The 26,724-nt window shown below is 39.2% G+C and overlaps 1 protein-coding gene across 4 annotated transcripts in view; it reads right to left on the bottom strand.

Moving 5' to 3' along the window:
- Window positions 1–6,910: 6,910 nt before the first annotated feature.
- The window catches only part of HMGN3 (high mobility group nucleosomal binding domain 3), a 31,883-nt gene continuing 12,069 nt past the window's right edge, over window positions 6,911–26,724 (bottom strand). Inside the window, exons 2-7 of one of the 4 annotated variants that reach the window (XM_041765250.1) lie at window positions 18,973–19,023; window positions 12,069–12,098; window positions 9,386–9,436; window positions 7,926–8,039; window positions 7,719–7,805; window positions 6,911–7,393 (exon numbers count right to left, since the gene is read on the bottom strand). In XM_041765250.1, coding sequence (XP_041621184.1) covers window positions 7,355–7,393; window positions 7,719–7,805; window positions 7,926–8,039; window positions 9,386–9,436; window positions 12,069–12,098; window positions 18,973–19,023 — 372 coding nt within the window. In that variant the 3' untranslated portion in view covers window positions 6,911–7,354. Of the gene's footprint in view, window positions 7,806–7,925; window positions 8,040–9,385; window positions 9,437–12,068; window positions 12,099–18,972; window positions 19,024–26,724 lie in introns of all 4 variants that reach the window. The other 3 variants (XM_041765262.1, XM_041765242.1, XM_041765272.1) reach the window with 3 other exon arrangements.

Genomic DNA, 26,724 nt, shown 5'->3' with positions numbered 1-26,724 from the left:
AATAAAATAAATAAAATAAAATGCTATTCAATAAGTTAGCTTCTTGTGGGTTTGTTTGTGGCTGACATCTTTCTCAAAATGGAGTCCATTAGAGGAATTACACGAAGAGTTTACCATGGAAGAGATTAGAATTCTGTAATGGCTCATTTATTTGTGTTACTAAGTAATTAATGTTGGTTTCCCCACTAGATTCTAAGCTCCTTAAGAGTAGGGACACTGACCTTCTCACCACTAAATGCCCAGAATTTAGATGTTAACTATATTTTTTATGAATGGATAAATCTGGAAGACAGAATCTGGTGCAGAACTGAAGTGTTCTTTGCCCTGTAAACATGCTTATTAGAGATCAGGATGAAATCAGTAATCAAGCTCCCATAAAGGAAAAAAATTGAGTATAAGTATTGTTTGATCCATATGAAATCAGTTTTTGAAGGTCTGTAAGAGAAGATAGGTATTTCATATAGTTCAACCTAATGTCATTGTTTTGAAATTTTTCTGCTTCAATTTCTCAATCATCTGAGTTTATGAGACTAATTTAAATATATTATATTTTTTTAAAAGGCCTATGTCCTGGGGCGCCTGGGTGGGTGAGTCGGGGTTGAGCATCTGCCTTTGGCTCAGGTCACGATCCCAGGGCCCTGGGATCGAGCCCCACATTGGGCTCCCTGCTGAGTGGGGAGCCTGCTTCTCCCTCTGCCTTTGCCTGCCACTCCCCCTTGCTTGTGATCTCTCTTTCAGTCACATTAATAAATAAAATCTTAAAAAGAAAAACAGATCTATGTCCTATGACCATAATCTATAAGGATGGGTGTGAGAGACCAAAATGTGTTTCTGAGGCAATATAATAGATGTTTTCAGATGTTTGAGGGACTACTGGGGGGAAGAATCAGTCCTATGTGTCTGGGTCCTGGTGGAACTGGGATCAATAGGTGAAAGGTGCAAGAAATAGTTCTGGGTTCAGCAATAAAAAAAGTACACTTTAAGTCTTGGAGATGTTTGAGAGATAACTCCTTTATGACCAGATATAAGTCTGAGGAACTCTTTGCTGGTCCTGCTATAAAGGGGAATCTAAGGCACATCAGGGAGGAGCTAGACCTCAGGGATTCTTCCCATATTCAGAGTTGATGATTTGGCTTCAAGGAATTCAACAAGACTCATTAACCTAGGTCCAGGTGTACTTATCTCTAAATGAATATTCCCTGTTTAAGTGTTAAGTGCTTTGTGATGTAGAAATAAAGGTATTGCATATCATGGTGTATTTTTCTAGAGAATTGAAGTTGGGTCTAAATTAAAAGTATGTGAGTACATAGGTTTAAACAAGTATTGCTATAAGAATAATATCACAACTAACAGAAAAATGTTCTTAAAGTTAATGGTATTGGTGTTTTAAAAGGCATTAGCTTAAATACAAACTAAGTGAAATAAAAATAGTTTAATTTTTATGTTAATTTCAGGGAAGACTGGACAGGACTGTGATTTATATATTTGATTTATACCATGTAATTAGCTTAATTTGGAGATGGATATAGCAATGGTAACAGCCCTGAACTTGGTTCTTCCATGCTTCTGGAAGATCACATTTGGTTCAACAAATATTAACTGGGCCTCTCTATGTGTCACAAAGGAAAATGAGACAATGTTCCCTTCCTTCAACGTTCTAACATTTCATCTACTCCATGTTTTGACCAAATATAATACTTCCTGAACAATTACTTTGTACCATTAGCATTTATTAACACCCTAAATGGTAGGTACTAGTTTTATTTCCGTCTACAGATGGGAACTTAAAGATTTACAGAGTAGAGAGAGCCTGAGTCATTTGTCCATGGTCACATAGCCAATGAGTAAAAAGGATATGAGGATCTGAACCTAGGCAGTCTGGTTTGGGTTTATTAGTTTAGCCATTACACACTAAGTGGAGCACGATTGCTCCTTTTGCATTGTTCAAAGGAGACTGAATGCAGGCTGACTGTCTAACATGAACACACATGATATATGCTCATCAAAGCCTACTTGGCTCATTTGTATTCATCCAATTTCAATTCAGTTGGCATCTATGGAAAACCTACTGTATTGTAGGCATTGCGCTAAGTGATTTCACAGTGACTATCTCATTCGATCCCGACAGCTTTGTCAAACAGATATTAATTCTATTTTGAATCTATTTTGAGGATAAGAAATTGAGAGGCAGAAGTTAAATGATGCATCAGGGTTCACACAATTAGTGAGACAAGGCTGAGATTTAAAATCAAACCTCCTGATTCTAAGTCCTATGCCTTCATGTAGCCTTGCAAATGTCATCTCTAAGTGTAGACCTCTGTGGGTTTTGGTACATTTACAAGGTTGTGCAACCATTACCACTATTCTTAGAACACTGTCATCACTCCAAAAAAGAAACTGTACCCATTAGTAGTCATTTCCCTCTCTCTGCTCCCTCCAGTGCCTGGTAACCATGTACCTACTTTCTACCTCTATGAGTTTGCCATTTTGGACCTTTCAGACACATATAATCAGTGGTTTGGGGTGACTGCCTTCTTTCACTTAGCCTGGTGTTTTCAAGGTTCATCCATGTGGTAAAATATCAGTACTTCATTCCTTTTCTTGACTGAATAATTTTCCAGTGTATGGATATACTTAACTATATTTTGTTTATGCACTCATCAATTAATGGACATCAGGATTGTTTCCAGTTTTTGGCTATTATAAATAATGCCATTATACACATTCACATACAATCTTTTGTGTGAACATTTGTTTTCCATTCTTTAGGGTACATATACCTAGGAGTGCAATTACTGGGTCATATTGTAACTCTGTTTAACATTTTGAGGAGCTTCCCATCTGTTTTTTGTAGATTGCATCATTTTACATTCCCACCAGCAATGAAGAAAAGGCTTCAATTTCTCCACTTCTTCTCCAATATTTGCTATTTTCCATTTTTTAAAAGTCATCCTACTGCATGTAAAATGGTATCTTATAATCGTTTGGTTCACATTTTCCTAATTACTAATTGTTGAGCATCCTTTTATTTGCACATTGGCTATTGATGTACGTTTTTGGAGAAACATCTTTCAAATCTTTCGCCAGTGTTTATTTTGGGATTGTAAGAGTTCCTTACATAGTCTAGATATTAGACCCTTATTAGGTAAGGGTCTAATCTGATCATAAGGGTCATGGTTTACAAATATTTTCTCCCATTCTGTGGCTTTTTTCTTTCTTGAAATTTTTGTGTTACTAATTTTTTGCTTGTACTTTTGGTGTCATACCTAATAAGCCATTGCTTAATTCAAAGTCATAAAGTTTATATATAAGTATCATTTTAAAAATAGGATTTCGAAGACTTTCTCTTCTCTCATGAAGGAGAGGTAGTCACAGAGTTCTCTGCAGTTTTAAATAAGCCTGAACTCTATTTGGCATTGGAAAATGGGGTTGGTTATTACTTAAGGATGAGAACATTAAAATAACACAGAATTCACAAGTTTTCTCCCAAATTAATTTATGTAAAGTACTTATCACAAATTGTGACTATTTATTATTATCTTAATCATTAAAATGAATCTGGGAGATTTTAAATAAATGTTTTACATAAAATAATAAATAGAAAATGATAATAAATGTTTGGAACTCATGATTAAGTGAAAAGCATTCAGAAGACATGTTAGCATATGTGATGACTAAAAGTTGAAATGACTTCCCTATGCCTGCTAGGATTGGCAAAAGGGATAACAATTGTACCTCAAGCCAAAAGTGAAGTCCCCTAAGATTTGGGGACAGGAAAAAAGCCTTTGTTTCATAATCTTGTTTCAAATTCCTTAAGTATGTAAATATACATTCAAGATCTTATGGAACAATTCACCTAATTAATTGGACCAATGCTCTTGACTTTCAGATGATCTTTTCACGTAACTTAAAAATGGGAATTTCAGGGCTGCTTGCTCACATAGCCCACTCTAATTCTACCACAATCCTTGGGGCCAACTCCAGGGAGAATATTAGGACTAGCATATATGATCACACAAGTTACACGGCTTAACTATAGGAGATGCCCATGACTCAGATGAATCATTGTAGACTCATACGGTTATGATTTCCCATCAGATTAGCAGACAGGTGTTATGAAGAAGGAGGCAACTTTCTAATATGTAAATTCACTGTTGGGATAAGCAATGTGGCACTCATGGGTATGACCAAAACTTCCATCTGTTTGCAGGCAGTGTATCCATCAGAGCAAATTTTGGGGAACAAAACTGAGGCTCTTATGTTATTTTGGTAGTTGTCTGCTCTACCGTATTCTCTCACCTTGTTAATGTGATAATGATAATACTCATAAAGCTTGTTATTTATTTATTTTAAAAATAGGCTTATTTATTTATTTTCAAAAAAGTCTTCATGCTCAGTGTGGAGCCCAATGAGGGTCTTGAACTCATGACCCTGAGATCAAGACCTGAGCTGAGATCAAGAGTCAGAAGCTTAACCGACTGAGCCACCCAGACATCCCAATACCCATAAACTTTAATAGATGCATACCAATGACCTAAGAATCCCTGATCTTTGCATGTTTGAAAAAAAGTAACAGCATCAATGGTCACTGTAATGATTTTTTTTGTGTGTGTGTGTGAATGAATTAAAACACTCTAATCCCCAAAAGTAGAAAAACATCATAATTCACAGAAGAAACTCAAATGACCATTAAATATATGAAAAGCTCAATTTTACTAGTGGTAAATCTAAACTTAAAGCAGTGAGGCATTATTTTCATTTACTAGGCTGACCAAAATAAGAGTGCTGGCAAAGGTTAAGAAAAGATGACATTTATGTGCCGTTGATGGAAGTGGATGGGTACAACTTTTTGGCAATAGTCAAAATGCCAAATGTACATTCCCTTTAATTCAGATATTCCACTTCTAAGAAATTATTTAGTTGAGTAGAAATATCTAAGTAGGCAAAAGCTTTGTGTACAAGAATGTTTATTGCAGTATCATTGGCAGCACTGCAGTATTAGAAATAATTTTTATCTCGAATTATAATTTATTGAAGTTCAAAATAGAATGTATATATTCTCTCCTTTAAAAATTATGTGTGGATATGTGTGTGCATATGCATGCACATTCACAACTATATATACACACAGTCCCAGAGAAAATGGTGTGTGGTGCTACTTCTAGGACACAAGAATGGGAGAAGGGAGGACTTTGACTTCTCTATGTACTATTATGTTTATTTTTAAAAAAATCACCTGTAGCATTTTTGTCATTGTTTAAAAAGAAGACCTGTGAAGTTTATGCTGCATTTGTAATTTGGAAGCAAGCTAGCACTATAGCTGAACTGTGTACTGGTGGCACACTGAAAATATTTTAAGTATTCACAGGATATCAGCTATTTCCCTTTGTTCAGTGTGTCCAACACAAATTAAGGTACATTTCATAATCAGAAGCCAAAAACTAACTATGAACAAGATTATTTTGCATATAATATGGCCGTAAACGCTGCTAATTCACAACAGACTTGGGATAATGACACAAGTTCTGAGCCCTCCAATAAACGCTAAGACCCTGAGGAACAAGAGCCTTGTTGCAAGTCTCTGAGCAGTGCAGGTGCTAGTGCTACTTTTCATCTTAAAAGATTCAAGTCTTCATCTTAGAGGAATCCCCAGAATTCAGCTTTCCTGGGGGTGCTCATGCAGTCTCCAAACTTCTCAGGAATGTAGGACAAAAAATTACATTTACAAAGTAGTTGTTCTTCTGTTCCTGGCACTCTTGTGTCCTTTCAGAAAGAAGGTCTGGTATAATCTGAATGTTTGCAAGTTCCTATGCTTGCAAGTTCCTACCTCCCAAGATGATGGGGGCCTTTGGGAGGTGCTTCCATGAGGGTGGAGCTCTCATGAATGGAATTACAACCCTTAGGAAGTTCTGGAGAGCAACCTAGCCCCTTCTGCTATGGGAGGACACAGTGGGAAGGCTTAGAAGCTGAAAGACGGCCTCCACCTAACCATGCTGAGACCTGAAGCTTAGATCTTGTGTCCAGAAGTGTGAGAAAAAAGTTCCTCTTGTTTATAAGACGCCCAAACTGTAGTATTTTGTTACAGCAGTCTGAAGAGACCAAGACAGGCTATGTTTAAAATTCAAAAGACCAGGTTCGAATCCTGATTTTTCTCATTCCTGAAGGCATATACATCCAAGTCCCTATTTCTTAGCTAGAAAGGAGCTTTGATATTACCTATGCCACCTCCTTTCTCCAGTTGATGCAAGACTAAAATATCATGCTGGGTGAAGAGTTTTCAAAGTGGTGAAGTCCTCTCTAATGAGAAAGTATTTTAGTAAAATGTGATTTAGTATATTTTGGAAGTGACAGATTTTTAAGGATCAGCCCTAGTTTATGGTTTTTCACAGCTCTGGTTTAACAGAACTCTATTCTGTTTATGAAGACCTTTAAAAAGTAGTGTTTTATTAAGTTTATTATATGGTGATCATTGCTGACCACTTCTGGTATCAGGTGTTTTATTTTTTAAATATTTTATTTATTTATTCATGAGAGACAGAGAGAAAGAGAGAGAGAGAGAGAGAGGCAGAGACGTAGACAGAGGGAAAAGCAGGCTCCCTGAGGGGAGCCTGATGTGAGACTCGATCCCAGGACCCTGGGATCATGCCCTGGGCTGAAGGCATGCACTAAACTGTTGAGCCACCAGGCATCCCTGGCATCAGATGTTTTAGATTAATTCTTCCACACTAGCATCCATAGATGGTTTTGTTAAAGTAATAATAGTTTTAAAGGCCCAACAATGAAGAAATAAGCCTGTGTGACTTATTAGAGTTACCATTATAGCACAAACTGTAAATATTCTTCACATGTTCTGCAACAACAAAATGAAACATTACCCAAGTTTAGTAAAGACACTACTAAGAAGCAGGTATTTTGCAGGCAAGAAAACCTTTTATTTTAAACCACAAATAGTCAGCAGGTGGCCACAACTATCCATGTTTCATTAAAATCACATAAAACCTAGGTACAAAAGCACCACTGATTATTGCTCTAGAAAAACTGCGTGAAAAATTTAAATACGCACAGTAAAAACACCACAGTACGCACAAGACTCAAATTTTAAAGCAAGCACGTGGAATGCTGAATCAATCTTACACACAGCTTCCAATATCAAACTGATATTTATTTTACTTGAGGATGATGGAAATTTCCAAAAAGCACGACTATGAGAAGATAAAATGTCCATCCTTATATATTTTTGTATGCCAACTAGTAGAATCCTAAAAAATTAGCATTTACAAAATACTTGGTAAAAATAGCTTTTAAAAGTTGCCCCAAGAGGTACATAAAATCAACCCCGAATTTTCACGACAATTCATTCTCCCTTGTTATCTACAGATTCAGTTTTCTGTGCCTGTGAAAAAGGGAAAAAAATAGAGACAGTTACTATTAAAGCTACTAGAAGCCAAAGAAAAAGTCCACCCAACCAACACACACACTTTGAACACCTGTTTTTTAGCAGCTCTATTGCAAAACCTATTTCAACTCTGGATGTAAAACAGACAAGGCAGGAATATAGTATGCGAACACTTTGCTGCATTTATTGCTTTCTGCTTTTCAAACAGCCACAGAAGCTTTACCTGCAAGCTCCCACTGTTTCTAATAAAAAACACCACACTACTATCTGCTTCTAGTCACTGCAAACATGCAGAATTTTCTACTGTACCCTTAACTCTCACTGTTTCAATCTGCCCCTTTACTGACAGTGTGCTGGGTGGGGTACCTCTGGAGGTTGAGACATTAACAGTTGAGCGAGAGATGTGGATCTGCAATAACATTGCGGGCAATAAAAAGAGACATTATGAACGTGCTATCACCGGCTGAAGCATTGAGCAATTTCTTTTTAGACACTGAGTCAATCAGTGGGAGGTATTTATGGAAAGTACCTCTTCAGCTTTAGTTTCACCATTTTCAGATGGTGCAGTACCTTCCTTTCCAGCTTCTTGCTTTTCCTCCTTCTTCCCTTTAGCACCTTTGTTAATTTTTGTTCCCGGTTCTTTCTAACAGAGGGTCAAAGCACAGGGAGACAAAGCATGTTAGACAGGGTGTGGGGTCAATGAGAATCAGTCGGCCTCGTCCAAACACAAGGCCGAGTGCAACCATGGCCAACGCGGTGCGGTGGCTTTCAGGACGAAGGGGAAGCCAGTTCTGCAGGGCTGCGGTGAGTTACACTGACGCTCTATGAGAATGTTAACGGGCTGCTCAGATTGTCCACTGACTTTCTCTTCTGGGGGAAAAAATGATGATTCTCCTCGTGTACTTGTTCAGTGGACCTCCTCTCTCGCTACAGAGAAGTGGTTCTGCCGTGGAGAGCAGCAGTGGCAACTGAAGAAGGAGGCAGAAGCCAGGGAAGCCAGCTTCACCTGGGGATGAGGGCCTCAGAGGGACGAGAAGGTTGAGAAAATGCTTGAAAATGAAGTCCTATGTGAAGAAAAGTTCCTGATTTTAAGAGAAAGCCAAAGAAGTAGTTCTGCTTCAGAATCATCTACTCATGCCACAAATACACCTAGTTCTTTTTTAAAAAAGATTTTATTTGAGAGAGAGAGAGAGTGAGAGAGAGAGAGAGAGAGAGAGAGCATGAGCAAGGGGAGAGGCAGAGGGAGAAGCAGACTCCCCTCTGGGCCAGGAAGCCCGACGTGGGGCTTGACCCCAGGAGCCTGGGATCATGACCTGAGCCGAAGGCAGACACTTAACCGACTGAGCCACCCAGCGCTTCCCAAACGCACGTAGTTTCAAATAATTCACAACAATGCTCTGAAGGGCAGAGCACAGAAAAGCTATTTGGGAAAAGTTTCTTAATTCTGTGCTTGTTTTCTCACTTGTAAAACCGGATATGTGTAGGACTGATATGAGGGCTTCATAAGAAAAGCAATTAGAACAGGGTCTGGCATAGTCAGGCCACATAAATGTTTGCTGATATTAATTATTTGCTAGTATTAATTATTATAGATGAGTCATCAGACTAGCCTAAGACCAGTTGTAGAAGTCAGATCCCTTCCCCAAGTCTCTGGAGCTGCTGGTGGCTGTGGCGCCAGGGCCCAGCCTCATGCTTTCTGAACCACCATGTGAACTGTGTGCTGCTACCAAACCCCTCCTGGATATGAGGCTTCTTGGAGCAACATGCTCTGACTTTCTTCACCTTTACTGACCAAATGGGAAACATGTTCCTGGTAAAGCATGTGCTTTATGGCTTTTGAGAAAGACTGTAACAATGGTGACACTTTTCTAGTTGGTACATTTAGCCTGAAACAGTATATGTGATCTTTCCTTGGATGATCTGTAGATATGGGATTATAAGTTATTCATTGTTTAAAAGGCCAACATGGGGGGAGGGAGCACCTCTTACCTTAGCAGATGTTTTTCTTGGTTTAGGTTCAGGTTTGGGTGGAGCGGGTTTCTGCAAAGATAAATTAAATTATACAAATACTGAAAGAGGCAACCGTCAGGACCAAAAGAAACACAATTAAGACTGCAAAAGACGGCAGTCCATTTTGACTATGATTCTGTTCATGTAAAAATATTTCATTCTATTTTCAGCATCAGGTAACAGCATAAAGATCTGTGCGTTTCATAACTATTTTCATCCTGGGTTCTCAAGTGAACAGCAGGTGAGATTTAAAAGCCGACTCATTATTCCCCAATCCAGAGTAGCTCTCCAGGAACAGGTTTAAGCTTCCATCTCTGATGTCTCTGTACTTCCTTTGATCACAGCACAGCAGCGAGAGGAATGACTCAGGCCCTCAGCCAAATGACTCAATGAATTCAGTCACACTGGCCTTCTCAACAGTCTAGAAATCACAGCACAATCGCAGGCAAAACCCATCCGGTAATGAAGACTGCTGCCTGTGAAGTATTTCAAAATCATTTCCACATCCTTCCACCTCTGATGTGGATTTCAAGTTCTGTAGCCAAGCTTCTTCTTACTTTCATCCTCTCCAATGCCAGCTCAAGGTGAGAGAAGAATCTCTTGCCCACCCAGACATTGGGCTCATTTGCCCCTAGAGCTTTTTATGAAGAATGTGATTATGATAATAAAATGTCCACTGTTAGCTCCCAAAGTTTAAGATTTTTCTTAGACTTAGTCAAAGAGTCCACTAGGTGACTGTTTTTCTCTTGAGTCATGTGGTTCTCTTCCCCACTGCTGTGAGCAGTGCCTGCCCTGTGGCCCTGGTCCCCTCCATGTGGGGCTCCAGCCCTCTTCTGCTTGCCAGAGTATTTGAGACCGGGTGGCACATGGGGGGAAGATAGTTAAGTTTCTGGTTTTCCACAGCTATTTTAGGGCAGATATTTCTCTCATCAAGCTAGAAAAAAATAAGTGTTCATTTCTCTGAGCACTAGGGAGAATGGCTTTAAAGTGGAAGACACTGCCCAGGGCTCCCTCTTTGGAGAAAAATACACGTTCCTCCCCAATGCCTCTAGGTAGTTCAGGTTCATATTGCCTCTGGCCCTGTTCAAGGCAAAAAGGAAAACCGTAGACAGTGTAATTCCAGAAGACTGGATGTCAGACATGACTTTTCACATAAAAAATGAAAAGTGGGCTTGAGAAGTAAGGGATGTGTTTATTAATCTTACCACCCTAAATCTGTAGTCTGTTCCCCAAATACAGCAGCTTGCATAGCTCCTAAGTTTTCAGGATTTAAAAGATTTTATTTCAGGCTTTGACATATTATATCAACATGTATTTGTTTTCACAATTTACAGTGAATAGTTTTCTTCTGTATATTCTGTAAGACAGACCTCTCCCGGATTCAGCATTCAAGTGTTTTGATGCGACAGGAAAGGATGGGGTTTTGCAGGCTGTGCTCCCACTGGCCACTGAGGCGGCTCTGTGTCAGCAGCACGGGCAATGATCTCAGTGGAAGGTGCTTCTACTGCTGGCTCATGGTGCTCAGGAAATGCTTTAAGTTTTGGGTTTTATTTGCCTTACAAACACTACTTCCTTAGTGGGCTAGAGATCCATGGACTACAATGGCTTGTAGCATAATCTACGGTTAAGCTTAACAAAAGTTAAAATATAACTATTGAACCACGGTGAAAGTTAATATTGAACAGAGCACACCATCTTGAGGGGCTTCAGGAGAATCCAGTTTAACTGTGTACACACACATCTCCCAGCTCTTAAGCTTTCTGGTGGCTCTAATACTACTTCCTTAGGTTGGGACTCAGGTGAAATACTGCCTTGCACAACTCAAACTCGGCTATACTTCTGAACTTGTGAGTGCCCTAAATAGCCATTTCTGCATTGATTCCCCACTCTGTGCCTGCACAGGTGTTGGCTGAGGATGATATCTATGCTTCCTTAAAGGCCAAAGTAGCTAGTAGCTCCTGGCAGCCAAGAAACCAATGCCTTTCTCCCTACATCTCAGTATGCAGCAGAGAGCCAGGCTGACCACCTGTCTTGGCAGAATGAGGACTGTATGTGAGCAGGGCAGCAAGGAGAAGCATGAGAGCCAGCAAGGAGCACACTACGGTGAGAAGGGCTGAAGCACCTTCATGGCCAAGGCTTGGTCACACCTGCCCATCCCAGCTCTAATGACCTTAACCCCTTTCTCTTCCCCAGGCCTCACCCACAGAGGGAGACTCTGAGTGGCCAAGTGGATTACTTTTTCAAAGATTCTATGGTTCTGAAATGATGCACATGGATTTTGATAACTCCACCCCATTCTGACGGAAGCACGTATCACGGAGACTGTTGTCTACTTTAGTACATTGTATGTAGAATCAGAAGGGTAGGACTTGGCTTAATGTGCTGCTTTTGTTGCAGAGATCTGGAATATCCAACAACTTCCTGGGCGTTATGTTCTTGGTAACGCAGCTGGCCGCTACTTTTCATGGACGTATCTGATCAAGTGAATTACTTGGCAACGCTGGTCACATTTGCTAGAAGTTGTGACTCGGGTAATTTCCAAAAGGGAAATAAAAAAAACTCAAGGGACATAACACCTTAATCCTCCTTCTGCTGCTTTGTCCTGAACAGAGGGAACATGGACTCATAAGAACTAATAGCCAGGGGATTCTAAAGTACTCACCGCTGACAATCTGGCAGACCGTCTAGTGGGCTACAAAGGAAATGAAAAAACAATTTTTATTATACACAACCACATTGATTTTAAAAAATTCATTCCTTACTTTGTTGAAAGAGTATAATGTATGGCTCCCATTACTCTCTTTCCAGGTGAGCACAGTAAGGTATATTTCAAAGGCCTTACTGTGTTGTGTGTACCATAATACTCAAGAGGAAGTTTCCTACAGACGTGTAGACACATTGTTCAAAGAAATGGCCTCTCCTAATTAAGGGTGTTGTGGGTTAAGAAAAAGACAGGAAGATTAATTTAGGTTCTGACCCATAATCTACTTTTATGATAAAATGAACAACAGGAGCATTGAGTAGCTATTTAAGAACTAGTTCCAGTCTGACTCTTGTTCTTTACAAATAGAACTAAAACTTACAAATTAATACAAAAAAGACTTACATAACTGTGTAGAAACAAAAATAGGAGCTCCCTGACTTGTTAATATGTTAGAAAGGAGAATGATGATAATAAATCTTAGGCAGTTAACAAGAAAGACTTCCTCTTACATGTAACAGAATAAACATATTTATTTATTTGCTAAATGTGTATGTTTAAGATTGAGACAGAGTAAAAAGTTCACTAACCTTCTAAAGATTTTTTAAATTTACTTGAGAGAGAGAGAGAGCAAGCGAGAGCACGAGCACTGGGGAGGGACAGGAGCAGAGGGAGAAGCAAACTCCCCTCTGATCAGATGTGGGGCTCGATCCCAGGACACTAAGATCATGACCCAAGCCAAAGGCAGATGTTTACCCAACAGAGCCACCCAGGTGCTCCAAAAGTTCGCTAATCTTTTCTTTTAATTTGGAAGTTTAGAAAATTTAGGGAAACTCTGTTGAGATTGGTATTTTTCAGGAAATTTTTTCTCTTCAAGGGCAGTGCAAATTAAGCAAATGAACTGCAAAGAAAATTAAAATAGCCAAACTGTTGTAGGCATTTCAGAAAGAAGCATACAGAACTGATATTCTACTTACCATCAGCAAAACATGGCTCCCCGAGGGATTTCACATTCTGAAAGTACAACTGCCTTTCTTTAAAAGTGTTCCAGAAATAAATTCTCCGTACTTTTTGTCTGTTGTACTCACTGTTCTCTCTGGCAGAACAGTGTATGTACCACCTAACATATAGTAGATTCTCAAAAGAATGTGCCTAAAAAATGAGCTCAATCTTTCCCCTAATTCTTGCTGCCTTATGCAGACTTTGCCTCATTACAATAGCTTAAATGTTTCAAATTTTTTTAGGGAGGTCAGCAGGAATCTGTGCCACAACTGCAAAGAATTATGGAATTCTTGAAGCTGTACTTAGGTCAGTGTAGGTCAGCTGGTCAGGCCAAACTGGGAGAAATATTTCTTGCCATCTTCACATCTAAGAACTTGCTTCCTGAAAATAGCCAGAGGAAGCGAAACTCATCTTTCTTTAAACTACAGAAGGAAATGAAGGGCCAGAGCCTCCATGAATAATTTTAACCCTGGGGTCTCAAGGCAAAAAAATCAGAGCTGGACTTATGGCCAGCTAAAAGAATGTGAAGAGACTGGGAGACGGTGCCGGTGAAGTGGTGGCCGTGATATATTCACTGCACGGGGTAAGAGGATGTACAGCTTGATGCCTAGTATGGGAGGGATGCCTGTTATCAGATGCTCCATAGGAAATACCATGGTGTCTCCTAGGATTACCATGGGTGTGTTCATGACAATGCACCCATGAGTCACAGTGAACCAGAACCCAAATCCTGTGATGCCTTTCTCAGAACAGTCAGTTGCAATGAACTGGGTATCATCACCACAGAAAAGACAACATTAGCCGTTAAACCAGGCAGCCAGTAGGTAACTTGTACTTCCTTCAAAATGCTCTCCGAGCACAGAAGAGCAAAGGAGCATCCACTAGTTACCAAACAGAGCTCAGCTTTGATGCTTCTATAAGGCCTCAAGGACTACCCGATCATCTCCCAAGTGAAGCAGAGCTGGCAAAAGAGTGCTCAGAGTGATACATTCTGCAGGAAAAAAATGGCAGCCTCTATGCTCAAGAGGGGTGAATGGACCTTATCTGAATCCCTCTCCAGTTAGTGTCAACTTATGTGTACCACATCAGCCTTACCTCACTGTTCACCTCATCTATATTGCGACTGTACCCCTATGGCACAAGGCTGACTTCTCCTGCAGTTCTGTAGCTCCAATGCCTAGCAGGGGCCCTCCATAAATGGTGAGGTGAATAGAATGGGTAAGCGCCAGAAATGTGTAGTAGCGTGACCTTGACGAGAGGCATGGTAAGGCCCCTGCCCAATTACTATCCAGGCGGAGGCCTGAAAAGAGGCCAAACATATTCACTACTACTTATAACTGCCTTCCTATCCACCAGGTAGTCGTCATGAGTAAAATCTCATTGAAGTGGGGCCAAATCATGTGCACAACTTCCCAACTCTGGTGCTCTAATTCTTTCCTCTCTATGTGAACACCTGAGCATACTGAAGATCTTGGCAGATATGAGAGAGCCCTTTGGGATTTCCAGAGATATTCCCACCCAAGCAAGCAGTATCCTGCAGGGCCCAAAAGCTGTTCTGATCCAAAGGACTCCCTATCTTTTTATAATTCAGGCCCAGTACAAGAGTTTCAAAATAAAAAGCCCAGGAAATTAATGCAAAAACAAAGTCTGCCTCTCCAGGCTGTCTAAATCAACCGTCTCTAAAAAGCACATCTTTTACTGTAAAATCATTTTGTGACTTTCTGTCTAAAATTTACCAGCTCTTCTTTCTATGCTATAAAAAAAGGACTTTTCTTAAATTTTCCTTTCCAGTAACCACCATAAGAGATTTTCTTTTTCATTGCAAATAGTGGAGGCTGAGGCGAACCTTTCACTCACAGGCAGTAGCATGGTTATGCATGCAAGTGTGAACACCTTCCTGGAAAGTTCCATCAGCTTTCACAGCCTTAAAATCTATAAATGATTATACTGTATTTATTGGATATAAAATGGACTAGATTGCTATTTTTTCATCCTTAAAGTACTAGAATTTTAAGTACTCATTTGAGACTCAGACCGTTAGGCAGGACAACTGAAAAAAAAAGACACTAAGAATTTCTCTCAACTTGTTGATTGTGAATCTTTGGGAGACGTGGTCAAGACAGTGATTCTCAGAAGAGGAAAGATGACTTTCAGAATGACACGTCACCAACCAAGAGTTACAGAGACAAGTAATGGGAGGGTTTGTCACTGTGGGGTATAGCTGCTGGGCACAATGAAATGTTTTTTTTTTTAATTTTTAAAAAATTTTTATTTATTTATGATAGTCACAGAGAGAGAGAGAGAGAGGCAGAGACACAGGCAGAGGGAGAAGCAGGCTCCATGCACCGGGAGCCCGACGTGGGATGCGATCCCGGGTCTCCAAGATCGCGCCCTGGGCCAAAGGCAGGCGCCAAACCGCTGCGCCACCCAGGGATCCCCCACAATGAAATGTTTTAATAAGCATTTGATTAACTGATCATTCTCTGAGTTGAAGCAAATTCTGGTGAAGGCTACTCCCAAAGACACATAGTCTTTTACTTTACCATCTTCGTTGCAAAAGAACATGGAGGTCTAAACTCACTATGACAAAAGTTCACTGACAACGGATTCAAATAGAGTCCTTGGACTTTGCTGAATACCGCTTGAAATATATGGGCCATTCTTATGGGATCTGGAAGATGTTTATTTTTATAAGATTTCTTAATGCTCCTAAGTCTAACCATGCACAGATCTTCCTCAACTTCCAATGGAGTTACATCCTCATAACCCCATCCTCAGTTGAAAATATTGAAAATATTACATATTTATGCATTTTTACACCTAACCTACCAAACATCATAGCTTAGCCTAGCCTCCCTTAATTGTGCCCAGAACATGTAATATTAGCCTAAAGCTGGGCAAAGTCATCTAACATAAAGCTTATTTTATAATAAAGTGTTGAATATCCCATGTGATTTATTGAATGCAATACTCAAAGTGAAAAACAGAATGGCTTTCTGGGTACAGGAGGGTTGTACATGTACTGGTTGTTTACCATCATGATCACAGGGCTGAATGGCAGCTGAGCCTTACTGCCACTGCCCAGCATCACAGGGGAGCATCATACCACATAAAGCTAGTCTGGGAAAAGAACAAACTGAAAGCATGGCTTCTACTGAATGAGTATCGCTTTTGCACCACAGAAAAGCCAAAATATTATAAGACAAACCATCACAAGTCAGGGACCATGTGTAGTTGCTGACAGAAGCCAAAAATCAAGTTGCTTTTAATTTCCAAAGACAGATGAGGAGCCAAGTAGAAATTATTGCAAAACTGGGAAGTAGGGAAAGATGGATATTAGAGCCTTGGCTGGGAAATGGAGAGGACAGAGAAAAGGCACTGGGTAACCAGATTTATGATTACCACAAAAGCGGTATGAGGACAGAGGATTTTATCAGGAAGCTCACATAGCTTCCCTGGTTCTGCAATACAAAAGTTATGACACCTGTGGAAAATAATGTACTTCTCTCAGGACTTGTTTCCTTTAGTAAAGCTGGAAATAATAATAGCTGCATATCTGTTATTAAAAACAATTCTCTGGGGGAATCCCTGGGTGGCTCAGCGGCTTAGTGCTGCCTTCAGCCCAGGACGTGATCCTGGAGACCCGGGATCGAGTCCCACGTCGGGTTCCGTGCATGGAGCCTGCTTCTCCCTCTGCCTCTCTCTGTGTCTCTGTCCATCATGAATAAATAAATAAAAATCTTAAAAAAAAAACCAAAAAAACAATTCTCTGATATTCATTATTCCCTTTCCTGGCTGTATTTTTCTTCATAGCAAATATTCAGCGATATTATTTTATTCTCTTTTTCCACTAAAATGGAAGCTCCATGAAGGAAGTCATTTTGGCTTCTTTTGTTCACTCTGGAATCTGCAGAGCCTAGAACCGCACTTGGCATATTACAGGTACATAGTATTTTCTGTTAAGGAATGAATGTGCTCTGCCCTCATTTCAGGATTATTGTAATGCTCAGACAAAATAACGAATGCGAAAGGGCTTTTGGAAACTGCCAAGTGTAATGCTTTTAACATATTGTTGTGGTCGCTTATTGTCCAAAAGCTATACTCTGCATTATGCCCTTCAAATATCACTGCAGTGGAAGAGGTTTTTCAAAAGAGGATCCCTCTTTGTAACTGATCTCAATTCCCAATAGTCAAGCCTGTGCATACGCAATGACATAAACTAGAAAATTCAGTCAATTCAGTGGGGGGGGGAAAATCAATCAATATACTGTCTGACAGTTCTTACCCTAACCCACTAGCTGACTGACCTTTTCACTTTTCAAACAATTGTGTTGATGTCCTGAAGACAAATCATGAGTTTTAATCTGGTCGTGGCTTAAAGGACAGGGAAAGAGTTTTTCCTAGGAACGATTTTTGTTAGCAATAATAGAATAAATATAATATAAAGTAAAATATTAACAATATAAAATATATAAATAACACAAATACTTAAAATTCTGAGACTCAAAATATGTATAAGACAGCTGGATAAGCAAGAATAGTTTACATATATTCTAACCAGCTTGACTGCTCTGTGTAGAAGGATAGGAAAGACTGTTTACACTATCCAAGATCTATTGTGCGTAATGGTTTCTAGGTTTTATGACTGACAGATCAATTTAAATAGCAGCTCCTAAGGAAAAATCCAAATGCATTTTGTGTCCAAATCTAAAAATTACATTAAGATTTGTTACACTTAGCCAACTGTCCTAGAAATTACATTTCGCCATTTTCAAGAAAATCCATGCATTTATCATTTTTTGGTTCATTCTAGCGTTTGTTTAGTAACTTGAAACTTGACATGGGATCACAAACTTCACCTCCCAAACTGTTAAACACTGAATGCTTGGTAAATGGATGGTGGGGCCTTGGTTTCAGGTTTATTTGTTTTGCTTTTAAATTAATTTAGTCACAGATTCTGTTACAAGGTTTTCTATTTGGCAGAACAAATTTCCTTGTACAAATTTTGTGGAGGGGTGCTTCTATCATGACAAACTCCTCCGAATTATTAAACCACAGTATGAATCACCCAATCAAAGAATCTGTAACTAGATACTGTTTCTGTCTCTCACATGACCCCTTATAAGTTCAAGGGTAAGAGCTGCAGTTTTTTCTACACACTGTAAAGCTATTTAAAAGTGAATGTCATCAGAGTTAGCATCTAATTTGCTACTTTTTTATCCATCTTCTTTTAGGAGTTCATGATATTACCACAGTAGGTAAATACAATCATCTTTCTCAATTTCTTAGCTCTTTGGAGGTTTCTGTATTTTAATACAGTTTCCTTGAATTGTTACCTAATTAATTATCCTAAGTTCTAAGAATTTTCCTGTTTTTTTAAAAAAACTTTAATATTTTGTCATTTTGTGTGTCTTTTCACAATTTTCGACTTTAGATATGACATTTTTTGGGCATATATTCAGAACTAAAAAAAGAAATTTATAATTCACTCACTGGAGCAGAGAATTTATTTTATCAACAGTCTTTCATGTCCTTGCAGTGAAAGGCAGACTTTGTTCTCCTTGATGAATTTACCTATTATCTCACTCTTTGCCCAGAAGGAATTCTCAGTATCCACTTGAACAGATAGCAGGACCGACAGGTGGAAACATAAACAACATAGTAAGTAGAAAAGGATGCATCAGTGTTCTCAACTGAAATTTACCTCGGCCAAGAGACACAACACACTGACACTCTTATCTCTGGTTTACGTTGTCTCAACAACCTTATTCAGAACTGTATTCATTCAGATGGAGACAATCCCAGCAATATTAAACAATTCCAGTTAAAAACATTAAATTCAGGATGTCAAAGATACACTTACCTCCTGTTTAGTTACTTTGGATCCATCCTTGCCCTCTGTATTCTCCGGAGACTAGAAAGAAAATATTTCAGTGAATTGTATTTAAATGGGAAAGCACACATTCGAGGCAGGTTTGAAAAAAATAGCTATATCTATTCTCAGGATCACATAAGTCAACAGATATTTTATGGAGGAGAAGTAAGTTTGTAAGAGGATACATTTTACACACACACACACACACACACACACACTCAGCATTTATCTGCATAACTGCTCTAATTTTAAAATAGCAGTGGTGCAAGAACTGATATGAACCCCTATTCTTAATGTGCATTCACTCTAACAATTTTCATTGATTTCTGATGATTCCACCACTAGTTAAAGAGCAGAGCAGGGACCCAGCAGCCAGTGGCAGTAGTGCCAGGAATCTACCACATGTTCCACTCACTTTGTTTCTCTAAGATGAAGGCAGGATGCTAAGAAAGCCCAGCCTGAGCATATTTTGTCCCATACTTGCCTCGCTTTGATTTCTAGCCCACTTCTTGATGCGACTTGACAAATGTGTCATGCATTATTATTCTTCCATTATCAACTCCAGCATCTCTACCAAATTCTCAGCCTTGGCAGGACAGCCAAACGTCCTGCCACCCCGGCTGATTTGTTTCCTGATTTTGACCCACCCACCTGGAGCAGCACCTGCCCAGTCTGGTGACAGCTCAAACTGGACTCATTTATAGAGTACTACAACTATGGGAAACTAGATTTATGTGACATGCTGCATATCCCAATATATTTTTAAAAATATTTTCTTTATTTATTCCAGAGAGAGAGAGAGAGAGAGAGAGGCAGAGACACAGGCAGAGAGAGAAGCAGGCTCCATGCAGGGAGCCTGGCACAGGACTCGGTCCTGGGTCTCCAGGATCATGCCCTGGGCTGAAGGCCGCGCTAAACCGCTGAGCCACCCGTACTGCCCTCCCAATATATCTTTACTGGCTAAAGGCTAGTTTGAAAATTAAAGTATTTCACACATTTCAAAACCACATAAAGGTGGAAGGTGAATACCCAATCTCTAAAACACAACGTGTGCAGAAGATATGAAGAACTTCCAAGAGAAAAAATACAAATAGCAAACTGACATTTGGCATAATGTTTGGCTTTAGCAAAATGAAACAAACAGCTCTGCGGTAATGCCTCATCTGATAAAATGAGAAACAAATTTTAAAGATCACAAAACCCACTGTTTGGTGGGCCTGGTGACACTGCAAATTAATATATTTTCAAAGAACAAACTGGCAATCTGAGAAAGACACACAGGACTAATTATAAAATGATCCAGTAATTCCATTTTGGAACGAAGACTCAAAGAAAGACTAAAAATACCATTTTAGTTGTACTGTTTCTAATACAGAATAACTGGAAACAACTCACACAGTAAATCATAGAGAAATATTTAAGTAAACTATGTAATTATTAATGCCATGGGATCAAAAAATAGGCTATGTGAATACATAGAAAGCCCACATAAAATAGTGAAAAATTCAAAAACTCAGATTATAAAATAACATGTAAAACAGATCAGAAGTGTGTAAAGTCTTTTAGGAAGTCAAAAGCTTTTCTTCAAGGCAGATGACCTAGTAAACCTTCAGTTCTCCCTGAGGGCTGCCTATTCACCACAGTCTGTCAGTTCACCTCGCTCTGGAACCCTGTACATTCATAGAGTTCTTTCTTTATTTTTTAAGATTTATTTATCTATTTGAGAGAAGGAAAGAGTGAGCACACACACATGCCTAAGCAGGAGTCGGGGACGGGCAGAAGGAGAGAGAGAAAGACAAGCAGACTCTCTGCTGAGCGCAGAGCCCAAAGCGGGTCTTGATCCCAGGACCTTAAGACCATGACCTGAACCAAAACCAAGAGTCAGACACTTAACCAACTGAGCCACCCAGGAGCCTCTCATGGAGTTCTTGTTTCCCAAATCAACCATTTCTCCCTCTTCCCTGAAACCTTCTTTATCATGAAGGAAAACCGAGCTTCTCTTTTCTGTTCCCCACTCTCTTGCACAGGAATTTCTAATTCACAGATCTTGCTATAGTAGCCAGCCAAGTTGGAGACAGCAAAATCTTAGCAAGCGAGAGCATACGAAGACGGTCCCTATGTGGACCATTTGGCTCAGCTCAATTCCATGCTGCAAGTTCGACCCTTCTGGCCACAAAGGAGACCCTCTGTTGTCAAGAAGTGCTGGGCTCTCATTCACAGCTGGTAGGCCAGTTGGTCGATTTCAATCTGGGGTACCTTCTTACTGTAGCTGATAGGCATTTTTAAAGAAGCAGCATACAGTTATTCTGATGTTAACTGATGTTAAAAAAGTTAAAAAATGGGTGTTAATGACATAATTTTCAATATTTTTCTATGTAGTGGATTAGTGACCGCAATATGATGGAGAGATCCCTTTCTAAACAGTCATCTCAGATATAAATTACTGAAAAAAAGAAACCTGGAAAAATGCCACACACACAAAAAGCAGGTAGAATGAGAATGTTAACGGCTTCAGATGAATGAATATAAGACTGGAAATGTGAAGAGCTACAAAGCTGGTTTCTCCAGCAATCTCTCTGTAAGGGCTTTCTATTAACAAGCACATACTACATTTAGTCAGAAACAAGCCAAATGATCTTTACCCTGGGATCAGTGTGGTACTATAACATGAATGCAGGTCAGGACATGGGCTTGAGTTGCTCCTAGCTAGGAGCTGTTGTGATCTGGGCCACTGATATGATCAGTGGTTCAGTCTCTTCATCTATGAATGACAGATGATAATCACACTGAACTCCAAGTGTCATGCTTAAGACCAAGCGAGATGTTAGAGCATTTCATAGACGGTGTGTTGTTATACAGATATTATACAATGAAATATGTATCTTAATGAGTCTTTAAATTACCAAATATCAAATTATATTCAACAGAATCTTAAAAGGGAGCACATTCAGATTCCCGTGTAACCTTGTCATCTGCTTTTGTTGAACAGGGTAACAAGGAGTAATTTCAGAAGGAATTACCATTTCAGGCTATCTTACTACACACCCTGTCCACCATTAACACTTAGCCATGAGGCTGGAGACAGGAAGGAGGGTACAGTATGAAGGGATTGAAACAGAAGCCCAAAGTTTTTGTGCCAAGGATTGTGAAGAATAAATGGGGATAGGGGTCGTACATCAATGATCTCAGACATACTTCAACCTTCTAGTGGGCTGATGGGAAGGATGAGCTGAATCCAATGGGATTTGAGGAACTCAAAGGCAGAAGGGCTGTCTTCTCATTTCCCAGAACAAAGCAGGCTTGTGCTAATCCAGTTTGAACCCAGAATGGTCAAGAAGGTAGACAGAGAGCCATAGTTAAACAAAAGGTCTCATTTATATATATGAGGCTCCTTTAGCACCTGAGTGGCAAGGGCAGTGGGTTGAGAGCCAGCAACAGTGTGGCAGACATACATGGTAGCCAGATGGAAGGCACAGCAGGGATTCTAGAAGTCTGGAGTACCACTAAGAGCTGATCTGAGGGCAAGTCAGCAGGAAGGTGGATTATTGAACACCTGGTGACCAGATGGGGACAGAGTATCAAGAAGCCAAGAAGGCCTGAACTTTGGCAAAAATCAACAGGTAGCTGAACTTTTTTTTGAATTGCAAATCTGAAAATAAAACTAGGCTCATTGAAAAAAAAAAAAGAAAAAACCCTCAAAACATTAATGCTAGATGAGGAACAAGAAATAACAAATTGTCACAGACTGCTGAGGAATTAGCTCAGAATGCAACAAAGGGCAATAAAGGAATGGACACTATACAAGAGAAGTTAGCATATAAGAGTGGTTGGTTGAGAAGCTCCACATACACCTAACAGACATTTCAGAAGCTGAAGAACAGAGGTACTAGTAGGAAGGCAAAGACATGGTGGCTGAGAATTTTCCCAAATTAAAGTCATGAGTCTCCAGATTGAAAGCTTATGCCAAGGAACAAGCTGGAAGCAAAACAAATGAATCCAATGAAATATGCTGTAGTAAAACTATAGTAAAGTGAGGAAAATTGTAGAAATTATCAAGGTTAGGGGATCCCTGGGTGGCTCAGCAGTTCAGCACCTGCCTTCAGCCCAGGGCATGATCCTGGAGTCCTGGGATCAAGTCCTAGGTCAGGCTCTCTGCATGGAGCCTGCTTCTCCCTCTGGCTGTGTCTCTGCCTCTGTCTTTCTCTGTGTCTCTCATGAATAAATAAATAAAATCTTAAAAAAAAAAAGAAATTATCAAAGTTAAAAGATATTTTATCTACAGAGAATTACTTCTCACCAGCAACTATAAATAGAAGAAATAGGGAGTAATGTTCATGTAGTTGAGGAAAACTGTCAACCTAGAACCTTGTCCCAGCTATCATTTAAGAATGAAGGAAAAATAAAGATATCTCAGAATATAAATACTTAAAGAGAGTTTACCATCAACACAGCCTTCCTTTCAATAAGGACCTGTTACTAAAGATCAAATTTAGCAATTAGAAAAATGAATTCAGATGGAAGCAAATCATATATGAAGTAATGTATAATTACTTAATATTGATAAGTCTAATTAACTATTACTTGTAGATAACAATACCTATTTTTCTGTGTTTAAAAAAGTTTCAACAGAAACCCTAGACCAGTGCTGTCCTATAGAAATATAACACATAATTCCAGATTTTCTAATAGCCACATTAAAAAAAAGAAAACAGATGAAATTAACTTTAATACTTTATTTATCTGAATCTATCTAAAATTTTATCATTTCTGGGGTGCATGGGTGGCTCAACTGGTTAAGCGTGTGCCTTGGCCTCAGCTCAGCTAAAGTGGGGGACTGAGCTCCTGGTAGACTCATCACTCAGCAGGGAGTCTGGTTCTCCCTCTGACCGTCCCTCGTCTTGTGCTCTCATTCTCTCTCTCTCAAGTAAATAAATAAAATCTTTAGAAAAAATTTTAAAAATAAAATTTTATCATTTCAATGTGTAATCAATTTGCAAATTATTAATGAGATATTTTACGAAGTTTTCTTATACTAAATCTTCAAAATGCGGCATGTACTTTACACTTAACATAAGCAAATCTCCACTCAGGTGCTAGGTTTTCACCAGGAGCACCTGATTTATGTTTAGAGTTCATAAAGTTTATAGTAATTTCACATATCCAGGGTGTTCCAAACATATTTAAATCTTTCCATAAACTGAATCTAATACCAGTTTTTTAATTTAAACTGATTAAAATTGAAATTTTAAAAATTCAGCTCATTCTTTTTTTTTTTTTTTTAAGATTTTATTTATTTATTCATGAGAGACACAGAGTGAGAGAGACAGGGTGAGACATAGGCAGAGAGAGAAGCAGGCTCCCTGCAAGGAGTCTGAAGGGGGACTCAATCCCGGATCCCAGGATCAGGACCTGAGCCGAAGGCAGACGCTCAACTGCTGAGCCATCCAGGCGTTCCCAGGCGTCATTCTTTTTAAAGGGTGCTTAATTCCATCATGTAGCTAGTGGCTACCATACTGGACAGCACAGTTCTAGATCTTAATAATCACAAAAAACAAGAGTAGAATGAACAGATGAGAAGTTAAAGCATGCTAGAATCCAGGTTTTGTTCTGGAGGATGATACAGACCCAGAATCATTTTAGACTTTGTTAAAATGAAATTTAAAAATAGCCCTAAAAATTTTAACATAAGAAACAGGATCTATAAACTTCCAAATCAGGAGTGGACTAAAGCAAATTTTAACAATGAAAGAAAGGAAAGAAAAGAACAAATGATAAATAAAAACCACAAAATAAGTCCTTAGAAAGAGTCCAAATAAATTAGTGATCACAATATACTTAAACGATTTACATTCATCCATTATAATGTAAAGTGACAGAAGGAAAAAAAAACAGAGTAATACATGTATATGATTCCACTTTTACAAATTTTAAAACATGCACAAATCAATACTAAGGATTTATATAAGACATATGTCATAAAAGTGTAAAATCATGGACTGGAAGGATACACAACAAATTCATGATAATGGTTACTTCTAGGGAGGCTGACAAGGGAAAGGAACCAAGGGAATGTTTCTAAGGAAACTTCTCCTTTATCTGTAACATTTATTTAATTTAAAAAATATCTGAAGCAAAATGATAACATTAAAATATGTGAATTTTGAGGGGTGGGCAAATGAATATGTTACATTACTTTCTGGATTTTTCTGTATTTAAATTTTTTCCAAATAAAAATATTAGCAATATTGAGGGAAAAAAAGAATAGAAGAAAACTCATTCCTTTAAGTCTAACAGTGCCCTAACACAAATTTCACCATTAGGTTTACTCCTAGCATTTTCTGCACTTCTTAAATGACTTACAAATCTGGTTTGTATACTGCCTCTTTCTTTTCTGTTCAAGACATATCAGGGGAGCCTGAGTAGCTCAGTGGGTTAAGCATTTGCCTTCAGCTCAGGTCATGATCTCAGGGTCCTAGGATTGAGCCCTGCATCTCTGGACTCCCTGCTCAGTAGCTTCTCTTTTCCCTGCCATTCCCTCTGCTTGTGCATGCATGTGCTCCCTGTCAAATAAATAAATAAATAAATAAATAAATAAATAAATAAATTCTTAAAAAAAAAAAAAGATATCATTTATAATTGCTTCAACTGGGCTGATGGGAGGGCACTGGAGTGGGCAACATGGTAAGCCAAGACCACTACCACATCGATGCAGAACCCCTTGGGCTGGTGGAGCAGGAGAACTGGCAGGGGGAGGGCTGGTGTAGCAGCTGACCAACTGTACCATCCCCCTTCTTTCTTTACACAGACATACCTGCACCGGAGGACACAAAAATGCAGTAAGAGGACACAACTACATTCTCCTGACCACTAAACAAAACCAGCAGTCCTTATTAGGAAACCGAGGAAAGAAACTTGGAATTTTTATTCCACAGACAATCCGTAAGGAATCAACAGGAAAAATTACCCAATTCTGAGCTTCTCTTCCAATAAATAGTAGTTATCACCAGATAAAGGGGCACCAGGGTGGTGGTGGCTGTGGGGTGGGAGGTGGTGGGGGTGGTGATAAGCCAATATTTCTTCCTCTAAACTCAGGAAGGTATCAGAGAAGATGGAAAAATCCTCATACCCTTCAACAGTTGCTTGGGAAGAGTTCAAATGACATGAGCCTGTAGATTTATCACTGCAGAGAAAGATACTGACGGTGTGGCAGATGGCTGGAACATGTAAGGCTTGTGCCATGGTTCTAAGCCATGCAAGAAAGAAAGGGGAAGGCTCAGGATTCTCAGCAACAAGTGTTGGGCCTTATATTAAAATTCCAAAAAGTCTATATTGGTAAGTGTCAGCTCCTAGAGATTTTCTTCTAAGATTGCAAGTGAAGGGCTACTGCTTCATAAGTTAAGCAAATTACTTGAGAGTATGGAGTATACATGAAATCCAAGTAATCATCTTCCAGCAACCGTAGAACAAATTCAGTCTCAACTCCTGGGTTGTTCAGGCTAATGTGGGAAAGCTGGGAACAGATGTAAAAATGCAAATAAACCAATAATTACTTCTTTTAACCCGGGGAACGTATTACTTTGAGGTAATTCTTCTCTAACTTGCTGGCCAAAAATTTTTTTGAAGCCTCTTAATTATTATTTAAAATTTCTCTAAAAATTAATTTACATCTTCTGTTACAAACTCAAGGCTGGAGAAAAGAAAGTCTAATAGCCAGTTAGCAGAGGAAATTCTAGGAGAAAA

Source organism: Vulpes lagopus, chromosome 1 (assembly GCF_018345385.1).
Source record: "Vulpes lagopus strain Blue_001 chromosome 1, ASM1834538v1, whole genome shotgun sequence".
Lineage (NCBI taxonomy): Eukaryota > Metazoa > Chordata > Mammalia > Carnivora > Canidae > Vulpes > Vulpes lagopus.
The sequence above is the reverse complement of the archived record's forward strand: the minus strand, read 5'-3'. Positions and strand labels throughout refer to the sequence as shown.